The sequence below is a fragment of the Parus major genome, chromosome 2 (assembly GCF_001522545.3).
Source record: "Parus major isolate Abel chromosome 2, Parus_major1.1, whole genome shotgun sequence".
In the NCBI taxonomy this organism is placed as follows: Eukaryota; Metazoa; Chordata; class Aves; order Passeriformes; family Paridae; genus Parus; species Parus major.
This window is the reverse complement of record NC_031769.1, coordinates 142673796-142687169: the sequence shown is the minus strand read 5'-3', so window position 1 is coordinate 142687169 and position 13374 is coordinate 142673796. Positions and strand designations below refer to the sequence as shown.

Here is a 13374-nt window from a genome sequence, read left to right as displayed (position 1 = left end):
ATTAGCAGTAAATTTCCTATTGACCATGCCAGACCTAAGCACACTTCAAAACTATTTTTCTTTCAACAGTTTTAATTCATTCTATAGTATTCTACTAATCCTAGTATTTTTTTCAAGGAAGGTCATCAGAGCTGGACTCATACTTGTGTCCAATAGCAGCGTAACAGAAATTACTGCAGGCAGTGCCTTTGAGAGAAAATGTATTCACAGCAAATACATTCCAGATTGCTTGTTCTATAAATGCTGAAGTTCATGCTCAAGACTTTATTTTAGTAAGGCCTCCCATTTAGCAGAAGAATTAAAAAATAGAAAAAAAAAACTCTCACTATATATAAAATGGCAAATTCAACATTTTATGAAAATTACCCTAAAAATGAACTTCCTGTGCTCCCATAGCTATCATAAAATATATGTCTCACTTAACCTGGCCTTGTTTAAAGTATCCCTAGGGAAACTGCACAGTAAAATTAGTTCCAGGATCTCAATTTCCATTTCCCCTTGTACCTCCAGAGACATATAGATCCGAGCAAGAGCTAAATGCCAAAAGGAATGAAAGGTGAATTCCCCTTGCATGTTCTTTCTCAAAAAGTGCCTGTATGAAAACACCTTCATCCCTCAGGGAATGTGAAACTCGCTTTTGGTCTCTGTTACCCTGCTTAGGCCCATCTTTCACATTTGAAAAAGCCTGAGGTTATCTTTCCTTCTCCTGTGTTTGTTTCTATGTGGCTCTCAGCAGCTTTTAGATGCTGTGCGTAATGAGCGTGAGGAAAGGTCCCATTTTCCCTCTTGCCAGCAATTCACAGAGAGGAAAAGTAACCGCGTGCCCCAGGCTGCCCTTGGCCTCTCTCTGCTGAGCACCTCAGAGAAGCTCTTTGCTCCCCATTCCCTCCCCATGCTTAGAAAGGTTCTGGAGCCAGGTGGAAAATCCCATTCTTTTGTCCACCAGAAATTTAAGGGAACAATATATGCCTTAAATTTGTCTTATATATGTCTTTATCATTGCTTTAAACTTATGAGCACATGAGTATCCTGTATCCTGCCCCTCTCGACAGATACGGCTGCATGAACGAGCTGCTGGTGGGAGCCCCTGGGGGTGGGTACAGAGTGCCCTGGGGACTTTGCAGTCACCCCTCACACACATCTGCTCATTTTGTGTGGAGCAGGAGGTCTTTCTGTGAAGTAATTGTCCTTCCATTAAGGCAGGGTAAGCACTTCACATTTACCCAACAGCAGGGGCAAATCCTTCCTGCACGGTACTTAGGCTGGAAAATTATATCCCACTTTGCCTTGCCTCTGTCATCAAACTCAATTCTCCTCCACTTTTTTCATCTCTCTTACACATATCCTAACACTTGCACTTCATTTGTTTCCTTCAGCTGTATCCTCCTGTCCAGAATTACTGTAAAACTTGTTGAGACTAACAATGTAGTTTGTGTCTTGATACAGGAAACTTTTGCCATTTTCATCTTTGGAGCAGAGTTTGCCTTAAGAATCTGGGCTGCTGGCTGTTGCTGCCGCTACAAAGGATGGAGGGGGAGACTCAAATTTGCCAGGAAGCCTTTGTGCATGCTGGGTAGGCACATGCTCTCTACTACTGTTTTCCTCATTAATGTCCTTCTTCCCTTTAAGCCAGTTTGGGGGATGTCAAAGAACTGGTGACTGGCAGTGCAAAGAGCACTGAAATCAGATCTGCCCTTTATGCCAGGACCTGTGCTCTGCTTGGAGTAATTATTTGAAGTAGCCAGCAATAATCTGTAATTAAGAGACACTTGGCTACCTAGTCAGTGAGAAAAAAAATGAATCCTTCTACTCTTGAAACACATTTTCCTTGTCCTGAGCCCCACTGCACTTTTCTTAAACTCATCCTCAGGAAAACTCTCTCTGCCTTCAATTTCAAACCACTTGAGAACCCAACTCTATACCATCTTCCCCAGCTCCCTTTCATATTTATGTTTTGTTTTACAATTGTATTGTTGGTCTGTATTTGCAAACAGGTGTCTTTGTGATTTCACCCATGTTACCTTTCAGGCTTGGATGGCACTGCTTGTAATTATCCATAAAATTACTCATTATTCATGTTTGAATACCCTCCTGCAACTACTCATTATATCTACAAACCAACCAGACAACATTTAGGGGATCACTCTGCCCTGAGCACCTGTCATCCCCATTTGGTCACTGATTTTAGGATACTCTTCTTTGTTTCAGTTTTCTTCAGGACAAGCACAAGGGTTTTTTTCTTTTTTTGTACTCTGGAAGCCATGGTACTGAATGAGTACAAGCCTCTCTTTCCTCTCCCTCCTTTTGTTTATCTCATGGATCGAAATGGTAGACAAAATTGTGACAGATTTTCTTTGTGCATCTGTGCTATCCTCAATTTAGTACTGCTTCTTTGGGTGCTACTGTTGTACAGATACTTCTGTACTTCTAGTAGGTTTGTGAAGGCAGCAGAGTGTGGGAAAGTGGGATTGATACTGTCTTAGTTCTTCTCAGTAGAATTTTCATCTCACTTCTGAATCTGAATCTTCACTGATATTTGGGTAAAAACCAGAAGATATCCCGGTTTTATTAAGATCATCTCTCATTTGTCACTGGTACAATTTTGTTTTGAGAATGATTGGAAGTGAATAAATCTGAAATCCACTCTTTTTGGCTGGAAAGAGAATATAAAGACAATTCAAAGACTGAGTGCTCGAAGAATGAAGCTGTTTGGTACCACTTTCTTCTTGTATGTGCATAAAGGATCAAAAAGCAAGGGGAAACAAGGAAAATAAAAAAAAAAATAAATTATTTACATTTCAAGCCTCTTCAGTTATCAGCAAATTGGTCCTGTGAGCACTTATAAAAAAATAGTAGTACTGCCTTCTTTTAGTGGGAAAGATTTTAATGGGAAAACTCAGCCAAAATAATAAAATGGTAAGTGTACCATCAAACCTGCATTTCTCATCTGCTGACCTGTTCACTCTGGTGTTCCAGTGGTACAGATGAAGTTCATGTTGATTTTCTGACAGCATTAGGACACTGTTTCTGTGTGTCCCTAAGCGAGCTCAGTGTCTCAGGTCCAGTGCATTGATCCATAAATAGATCCCAAGGCTTTCCAGAAGGTTCTGTGCCTGATGCTGACTGTGTGGCAGGTGCAGATATCTGATTAATTGGCAAGAGAAGGCATTTTCAGGCAGCTTTGAAGCTCGCCTAGGGAAATTTGCAGCACGACTAGATGGGATTAAGGAGCAGGTGATGAGGCCACTTTTATTGGCAGGCTTTGTTCTTTTTGCCTTGCAGATATCTTTGTGCTGATTGCTTCCGTGCCAGTGGTTGCTGTTGGGAACCAGGGCAATGTTCTGGCTACGTCTCTCAGAAGCCTCCGCTTCCTTCAGATCCTGCGGATGCTCCGCATGGACAGGCGGGGCGGCACCTGGAAACTTTTAGGATCAGCTATTTGTGCACACAGCAAAGTAAGTGAGGAGCTTGCAGGGCTCAGATGGGGCTTGGGGAGAAAGATTAAAAGGAAAGAGAGGGGATGCACGTGTACAGCAGTGCCTTGGGGTTATGTTTAGCAGTTCAAAGTACAGTTTTGTTCTTTCAGCTTTATTCCCTTTTCCATTCTCTGAACCATTTCTGCCCCTTGTTTTACCTTGCTGTGCTCAACAGTGGTGCTGGAAAGTGAGAGCACGTTCATTCCCACATGTTACAACAGGAATTTTGCCTTTGCTCTCAATGGAAACAGGGACATCACTTTTATAGTGAAGGATGCTGAAAACCTTGACAAAAATGCCTGTGAAGTTGCAACATATTTGCAATGGCTTCTCACACTTGTCTGATCAACAGATGGAGCAGGACTCTGAAGGGATGGGAAGAGGCTGATCAGCCTGAGAAATGTGTATAGAAAGGTGGTTTCTGAGGGAGCTACAGATAAAATTTCTCTTTGGAAGCTTAGGTCAGACAATACAGAGATGGACACTGTGGGAGCCCAGACAGGCAAAGATATCTAAAGTCATCCTTGCTTGGTCTACCTTGGTGCTGTATTCAGACACACCCTGTCTTGCACCAGACAGGTACCTGTGCTCTTGCATTTTCACAAAACATTATTACAAGTGAAAAACTATCTGTTTAAAAATCCTCAAGATAAGATTTCTCATCTGCACAGGATGTAGAAAAATTACATATACTCCAATATATACTGCTTTTTCTTACTCATGAATGACATTCCTGACATTTTAGGGGGTTTTGATAGTTAAAATGCCAGCTGGCATAGCATATTTAGATTTTGCTTCTGTTTAGGGGCTGATGGGGATGCCCATCATGCTTCATTTCTTATCAACGTCTGCTTCTTCTTCATATAAACTTGATACAAGACAGGTAGCAGATAAACATTTATGTAAAAAATTTTTTTCAGGAAACAGATCATGGAAGAAGTCTACATACCAAAAACATTGTTTAGAAATTGTTGAAGGCTTCATTGTATGGGATTTCATTTAAATATTATTTGTTTTGTTTCCCACCATTCACTTTGAGACCTCAGCTGGCTGAGGGAGATAAGAAAGGGTTGTGAGAACTTTGCTTAACTGGAGACAATGGTGAAAGAATTTTGTTAACAATTTCTTTCTGTGACTGCACACCAGAAATTAGCTAAGAAAGTTGATCACTTGTCTCAAGATTCAATCACAAAGTTCTCAGCTACAACATTTTTCTTTTTTTGTCCGAATAAAGTTCACATAAAATGAATTGGAATATTGATTTTTTTTTCTTTACCCACTTTTGAAGACCTTAAAAAAAATGTTTCTGCCTTGTTTCAGACATTGCTGGGATTTTAACTTGGGTGGCTACATGCCCCATCTCAATGGGATTAGACACATGCTCCACTTTAGTTATTCTCTCTAAAATGGCAAAGTTAGGGGTTTGTTTGCACACAGAATATTTTCAAGGTCTGTTCTTATTGCATTAATTCATATTGAAGACATCATTCATGATGGGATCTGCTTTGATATGGCTGAAGAGATGGAAGTGCATCTGCAGCCTTGGCTCTCTGGAGGTAGGGGAAGGGCAGAGCTGTTGATTTGCTTGCCAAGACTGACCAAGCCCAGGGGCAGAAGGAGAGAGTCAAGGTCAGAGCCCCACAGTCCTCTGTGCCATGGGTGCAGCTAAGCCCTGAGCCCAGCTTTATGCAGAGCTACAAGTGCAGATTCCTCCAGACTTCTCCTAAGGAAGATTCTGTGTAAGAGCAAATTCTTGTAAATCTCTGCACTATTTCCCACTAAGTGCTGAGCTGAGCTGGTCATGGATATGACCAAAGCCAGCAGTGACAGCTCTGCTGTGCCCTCTGTGCTTCTCTCTCCTGATGTTAACTTTGCCACTGTGGACACTGAGGCTCTTTTCAACCCCTCCATGTTCATCTGTTCCTTTTGCAGGAACTCATCACTGCTTGGTACATCGGATTCCTGACGCTCATCTTATCCTCGTTTCTTGTTTATCTGGTTGAAAAAGATGTTCCTGAAAAAGATGCTAATGGGGTGGAGATGAAAGAGGAGTTTGAAACCTATGCAGATGCACTGTGGTGGGGGCTGGTAAGTGAATCCAAAAATACCTTATGCCCTTCTTAAAAACTTCAAGTCCCAGAAGAGATAAAGTTTTAGGGATTACAGTGCAAGTGCTGCTGTATTTTGCTTAAAGGCACATTACCCAGTAACATTACCAAAGTAGGAGTGCCCCTGCAACCAGTTAACAGAACCTACAACCCTGTTGATTGAACTTCAGACAAAGGCCATTAGGTGTTTATACCTCCTTCAGAAATCAAACTGTGTTCCTGGTGTCTGGAAAACCTCTCTTTTCGAGGAGCATCTCTTCAGGTGTAACTGCACTATGGGAGACTGAGGTCCCAGGCCAGCCTGTGAGAGCTGGATCTTACAGAAAATGCAGAACCAGGGCTGGCCAATGGATGGTTTTGTTGGGCTATCAAAGAGCACCAAACATTTGGGCAGTTGAGACAGACACTCATGGTGGTTTGGTTCTTACAGTGTCAGTGACTGAAGATGCCTCTGGGTTCAGATGGAGGAAGTAAAAAAAATATTTCTGGAAAGAAAAACTTAACAATTCTCCTGTCTTACATGCATTCCCCAAAGATTAGGGAATGCATCTATCATCAGGTAGGATGCTGGACAAGAGGGACCTTTGATACATCTGTTCTTGTCTCTTCTGATGAAGTGAGGAGTATTGGTTTGCATCACTACTCATTCAATCACAGAATATTTCTGCCATTCCAGAACTCATGTTGCTTTGTTACTGATAGTCAAGGAAGTCTGTGACTTAAATTCAGCAGTGTATTTTTTATTTAATGTATTTCACTCATAAATATAAAATACTCCCCTCCCCCCATTATTAGTCAAAAGATACAAAGAGTTGCATAGACCACCTGGATCTTTCCATAACATTTTATATCCAGGACATTTAGGTATAGTCTCAGTGGTGAGAAAATGTACACAGTTGGAAATCAACAATTGCGCCAGAAAGGAGAAAGTTTTCACAAAGACATCTTTGTTTCAGGAAGACCAGGACTTCTTCAGCTAGAGCTAATTCTGACTAGGTTGTTAAGGGTCTGCAAGCTCTTTACTGGCAAATCCCATTCCTGACTGTGTACAGGTGGGCAGGAGATTCCTGTGGAGTTCACTTGCAGCAAATGTGTCTGAAAGAGGCAGCTGCTTTGAGACTAAAGCCATCCTCCATGCAGTGCCTTGGGACTGTGGTTGGTGGCCCATCCTCAAGGTCCTATTTCACAAAGCTGTGCATGAGCACCCATAGGGCTAAGAGAGTTACACAGCTTTCATGGTGACTTTTACACAGAGCTCTGTCTTGGCTTTGTTTTTCTTACATCAAGTCCTGGTCCTTCTGCCCTCAGATCACCCTTGCTACGATTGGATACGGCGACAAGACCCCCAAAACATGGGAGGGACGGCTGATTGCAGCCACATTCTCTCTCATTGGAGTGTCTTTCTTTGCTCTTCCTGCAGTAAGTACCTTCCCCTCCCCTGTTAGACACAGCCCAGTGCTGTGCACTCACAAAAAGAAGGTAAAGTTAATAAAATTACCAGTGGAACCAAATCCCTTTTAAAGAAGTACTCCAGAGACTTGAGTGGGTCTGTATCAGTAAATAGAACTTGTTTTTTCCCAACTTCGCACAGAACCTATTAGGAATAATATATCACCCCAATACTCCTCAAATCACACTGGCACAGGACAAAACTAATCCAGCAAATGAACAATCTGGGAAACCACAGGGCAGTTCATGAGACTACACTGGCACTTGGTAATTTACTGGTATTAATATAACCCCCACAAGACATATTTTCAAAGGATTTGGGGACTACTATTATAATAATTAGAATTTGACCCATCTTACCCAGACTTTTATTTTCTTTGTCTACAATGTGCTCAGATAATAATGAGACAAAATCTGACTGGCTGGGCTAAATAGCAACAGAAAATGTTCCAAGCCCAGATTTTAGGATATTTTTCCTCTAGATCCAGACTTGGAAAGAATTTCACAGAAGATGACAAGTCCTGCACTCCCAGATCCGAAGTATGGTTTAGGACAGCCCTTGTATAATGGAAGCAGAGTTTCAGTGGAAGTAGAAAGTAACACAAGACCTGGACACCTCCAGCTTGGAAAGGCAGTAGACATTCAAGAAGCCTGTTGAGGACCTTGAAATGATTTGGTGTGGCCTGTGGTCCTTGAGAGGACCATGACAACCTCCTGCCCCACGAGTGGAGCATCAGGAAAGGCATGGGAACTGCACAAGGATTCCGTATAGCCATCTCCACCCAATGACCTGCATCCTCTCATCTTTAATCCCTTTTGTTCTGAGTAAGAAATGTCTAAAATCTTCCATCACTCTATGCTTTCAGGGCATTTTGGGGTCAGGGCTGGCACTGAAGGTCCAGGAGCAGCATCGTCAAAAACATTTTGAGAAAAGAAGAAAGCCAGCAGCTGAGCTCATCCAGGTTTGCAGCCGCTTTCCTATTCCTTGAAAAAGTGTTTTGTGTGAAGACTGCTGCATCATGTTAACAAGGGCCACCACTCCTCCCCTGTCCAAATTCTCACTTCCCATTGCAGGAGGTGAGAATTTGTGTTTGTCAGTTTTTCAGACTGAGCTAGATAATCCAGAGGCCCTTGCAGTTTTGAGGAATCTTTCAACTCCCAGAATATCTTTCAGAAGAACAGGATCTCATCTGCTAACTTCTGTAAACCAACTGCATCACTGCCACAAAATCACAGAAAACAAGCTGTTAAAAACACATCCTGTACAAAATACAGATTTCTTTTCAGTTCCTTGAGAAAATGCTTTTCTGTGCAATCAGTTATGTTTTATCGATGTGAAAACAGCAACAGAAGTAGCACAATAGAAAGTGACAATTTCAATCAAGGAAAATAACATAAATAGTATATATGGGTTTTAAAAACTAAAACACACCCTGTATCCTCTCTTAGGTTACTGGATCATCCAAAAATTCAATGGAAAGAGAGCCCTTACCTCTCTTGGACATAATTTATGGACTTTGTTATGAATTCAGGATATTAACCTTAAAATCATTAGTCTGTGTGCTGAAAAATTTTATTACTAGGTATGGAGCACATCCTGATAATGGTTAAGTACATGACAGCATTTTCACAGAGAAAGTTTCTGTGATAACAAATGGAAGCATTGGTGCTCAGGATCAAACCAATCCTCAGGAGAAATAGTCTGAGTGACATTAAAATTCATGGCTGTTCTCATTAAAAACACACTTTAGCAAACAGAGGGGGCTGCAGGCAGGAGTTGTGAATGGAATTTAATCAAATTTAATTTTAAGTTAATGCATCTCCATGATCAGCTGGCTTATTTAGTTAGTGGGTTTTAGGCTTGAGAAATTTTTTTGGGGAGGAATTTTAATTTGAACTAAATGCTGAAGTATAACATTGCTCAGCAAAATTTATTCTCATGATACATTAGGAGACAAATTATCTTAAGCACTTCCAGAGATACTGGAGAAGTCCAGCAGTGCTTGAAGGTCTTTTAGAAATACCAGACAGGACAATAAAACCAGTTTAGTCTAATGTAACATCATGTTCTGTTAGGCTTTCTCCATGTCCTGTCTTCTTAACAGCCCTCCCAGATCAAAATTCAGTGTCAATAGCTTTTCCATATAGTGACATTCATTTGGTATGGCTGATTAGTAACTCATTTCCAGATAGTCACTCAGGTCCATCGTTGTGTTCTTTGAAAGAGTCTGGCAGCAGTCAGCTGGGAAATAACTTCAGCTAACAATAATTATTTTCTCTCCCTTGTAATTTAGGCTGCCTGGAGGTACTATGCTACTAACCCCAACAGGATTGATTTAGTTGCTACCTGGAGATTTTATGAGTCAATTGTATCATTTCCATTTTTCAGGTAAGTGCATTGTCTACCTCTCCATCATAATTTTCTGTGAAGAATCAAGACAGGGAACACAGACTTTATATATATATATAAATGAGGGTTTTTTAGGTTACAGATGGTTTCCAGAAAACTCTTCTGAAGAAGAGGAATCTTTGTTGAGGTAGTGGTTTAATTTCAGTCACCACTTCTGAGTTCAGTAAAAGTATACCATACATAAGACATTCAAATAAAATGGAAACTTATTGTGTTTGTGTCTATTAGATTTATCCTCACTCTCCTTGCCTGTCAAATAGGCATCTTTCTCACATTTAGAAATTATTTTTTTTTAACAAAAAACCTATATAGCCCTATGAAAAGCCAAGACTTTTAGCTACAGATTAAAGATCATTACATATCCAAGCTAGTGCTTAAACTTTCCTCTAGTCTTGCTGCTGTCCCTCATTCTGAAAAAAAGGTTCCCTTACACTACTGTTCAGCTCAGAGGTCTTCACGTGTAGTTGTGCTCACTGCACTGACACTGAAGCTCCAGCTGTTGCTCAAGACTGACTTGAAATATTTCTGCTTTCACAAAGGGAAAATTACAAATACTCACCCTTCCGTTGTTTTAGTCACAATACATTTTTAGAATCAATTTGACATGCTTCAAAAAGGAAACCTCTGCAAAAAAACCCACCAGAAGTGTTTAATTAAGGCTCAGTTAATTTCTTGCCTTTATCTCTTCTCACTCTGTCTATTCCCACATTTTCCATTACAGAATAATTTCTTCAGGATTTCTTGACTGCAGGGTTTTTCAAAATATAATTCTCAGACTCAAAAGAAGTCTGGGCTCATTACTGTGACTTCAAGCTTGCTCATTGTGTATAGGTTCTTCTGTGATTCAAGTGCAACCTGAAATTTAATAGGTGTTTTGTAAACAAGATCCTAGTAGAGAGGGCAAGGGAGATCACTTCTCACCAGAGACTGGATTGCCAATCTAAGCAGCATAGATTGGTTTCAGGAATCTATGTAATTTTCTTTTTTTTTCTTTTTTTTCTTTTTTTTTTCTTTATGACTAGTGGAGAATGTAGCTTTTATTCTGCTTTTTCTGTCAGTTATGGTCACAGAACAAAAGAGATATAAGATATTAGCAGTAGATTATCAATTTCTATTTTAAAAATATGCTGAATTTATGATGTGATTCTTCTCTCCTTGCTTTCTTGTAATGCATCCTCTCTTCTATAAAAGGAAAGAGCAATTGGATGGTACTGCCAGGTATGTAGCTGTCATTATTATATATATATGTTTTAATACAGCTGTTGGAGGATGCAAGCTAAATAGTTCTTTGTGGATTCATGAGCTGTTAACTAAATCATGCTACTAACACCACAGGTAATCATTAAAAATTATTAACAAACCCATTTCCTAACTGCTTGCTTTCTTTCCTAGTTTAACAACACAGCTAAAATGCTAATTGTACAAAGGCAGTGTTGCTTGCTGATTGTCTGTAAACAGCTTTATTGTCTGTTATGACTAGTCATGGTCTAGATTTCTCCTGATCCATGCTGCAGAGGCAGGGTTGAGCATCCAGGCTGTTCTGGGGGGAATTTAAAGCTCTGGTTACTGCTGTTGCTCCACAGTCTCTCACAGAGCAATGTTGTGGTGTGAGTCAGAGACAGTTCACCATGTGCAAAGATTTGCTGGCAATAAATACAGAGATGGGTGTCTAAGATGGAACAGCAGGATAGTCAATCTCTCTGGCAGCACTGTAAAAGCTACATTAGGTTTGAGCCCTGTTGCCACCTGTGCTGAAAAAAAATGGGAAAGCTCCCCACCACCCCAGGGTATTTATGAGCAAAGAAAATGAAGGAATCATCAGTCCCAGTACTGGTCAGTCACTGAAGAGTACAGCAGAGCAGCTACTGCCAGTCAACCTGCAAAGTCCCAAATGGAAATGATACATTTATAACCCTCTTCAGAGAAGTAGAAGAGTCAAATGCACATACAATAATCCTAAATCAAAACTAAATGTTAACCCTGTATCAATGGGTCACCCACAGTGAAATTCAATAGCAATTAAAGGATAAACAGTTTCACAGACTCCTGCTGAAGCTACTTCAGTTTGCATCCCCATTTACAGCGCAGAGAAAAGGAGCAAGAACTGTAGCTATATTTGAAAACTATAAGCCAGAGGTCAGGTCTGAGTTCTGGTCCCTGGCTTGATGAGAAATTATGGCTTTCTTTTTGTTTCTTAAACATTTTGTGCAACACATGACAACTTCAATAAAGTTCCTTCAATAAAGGAAGTTGACCAAAAAAAAAATAAAGATTAACTCTTGCTGTTTTCCTGGGAATATTTGAGGCTTAAGCTTCTTTTAGCAGAAATGAAAAACCTATCTCAAGTTTTCTTACAATATAAGCAAGTGCTCTAGTGACAAAATACTGGGAAAGGATGTCTTCCTCCTTTTGCCACCAAAATCATGAGCTCACCTACCCCTCCTCAAAGACATCTGGGTGGGAGGTACCCAGATTGTGAACCCCCATGGACATTAAGTACTTCACAACCATGGCACTCCCCAGGATAAGCAGTCATGATCAAGCTCAGTTGCATTAATGCAGAAGTCTGGAGATTTCAGCCATCTCCAGAGTTGGTAACATTTGAATTTTGGTCTTTAGTATGTAGGGAAGAGCTTAGGAGCTGAAATCCTTTTGAGTATGTAATTCCATATCTTGAGTCAAAATGTTCCGGCTGAGATGCAGCAGCAGATTAAAATTAGGTAAGAGAATGACTGCTGCAGTTCACTGTTGGTGGCAGCCCCCCTAGAGAAGCTCCTGCACCTGCAGCAGTTCTGAGTTACTGTGGCTTTCAGGCCAGTAAAAATCAATTTATGTTGATACATTGAATTAAAAATGGAAAAGTATGACTCACAGCTCAAAATCTTTAAAACTGTAATCCCAAGGCCCCTCATTCTTGCTGGATATAATCTGGTTTTATTTTATTATCTATATAATAACCCTCAGCAAAATCATCAGTACACCTGCATGGGAGCCTTCCTGCTAGCAGAAATGTGTTTATGGAATGAAGCATTCAATTAAAGGGATTGGCAACCCTCCAGGTAAACAGACATATGATGGTACTTGTGGGAAAATCCTCTGACTTCAGTAGAAATGGGATTGAGCCATAAAATCTGGTTGTTTTGACAGGACCACATCCCATCTCTCATAAAACTCTTGTTTACAAACCAGATAATTAAAAAAAAAAACCACTTCTTTCTCCTGCAGTGATTTAGTATAGAAATTATTACTTGTAGTCCACTGAAGTTTGTGCTTTGACTGTATTGAAATAAATGAGCAATAAGGGAATGTGGTCCTAATGGGGAGAACAGCCCATAAGTGTCCTCAGTCTCCAGGTTCTGCCATCAGTTAAGTACTTGATGAGAAAGCAAGTAAGTGGTAATGCTGCTGTAGTAATCAATTGCATTGTCTGTTCCATGGTTGACAAAGGAGAGAGAAGAATTGGTCCAAAGTTTTCTCAGAAGCTTTTAATAAACTAAAACCAAGGCCTGGCTGTGTCAAAATCTGAGGACAGGAAGTGCTTTAAGTGGCAGAGTTTCTACTGAGTAGTGTGAAAGCTCTTTGGGAACTCCACAGTTCTAGAGCTGAACTCTGTGACAGATCCTTCCAGGATCTCCCCTAGATCAGGAGAGAAGCAGATTTGGCATCACAATGCAGTCACAAATAGATACAGGACTTGTTCTTAGACCATTTGGGAAGAACACAGTGGTCACAAATGAGTGGAAAGTCCATTTCAGAAGTTAGATTCCAAGGCAAGGCTGCAGAGAACGACTTTTCATAGTGCAAAAGCAAGTAAATTTTTGGCAGCAATCCAAGGCTTCATTGAAGCTCCCTTTAAAATAAAACTGTGAAGATATATGATGAAGAGGACATTGGAATGGAGCTTGACTATGTCCTGTAAACAGTGAAGTGG

The 13374-nt window shown here is 40.5% G+C and overlaps 1 protein-coding gene across 2 annotated transcripts in view; it reads left to right on the top strand.

Moving 5' to 3' along the window:
* KCNQ3 (potassium voltage-gated channel subfamily Q member 3) overlaps positions 1-13374 on the top strand; it is a 187577-nt gene that overhangs the window by 151550 nt on the left and 22653 nt on the right. For both annotated transcript variants that reach the window (XM_015618837.1, XM_015618836.1), the window contains exons 3-9: positions 1447-1573; positions 3283-3455; positions 5409-5564; positions 6893-7003; positions 7900-7995; positions 9328-9422; positions 10635-10661. In XM_015618837.1, coding sequence (XP_015474323.1) covers positions 1447-1573; positions 3283-3455; positions 5409-5564; positions 6893-7003; positions 7900-7995; positions 9328-9422; positions 10635-10661 — 785 coding nt within the window. The remainder of the gene's footprint in view (positions 1-1446; positions 1574-3282; positions 3456-5408; positions 5565-6892; positions 7004-7899; positions 7996-9327; positions 9423-10634; positions 10662-13374) is intronic.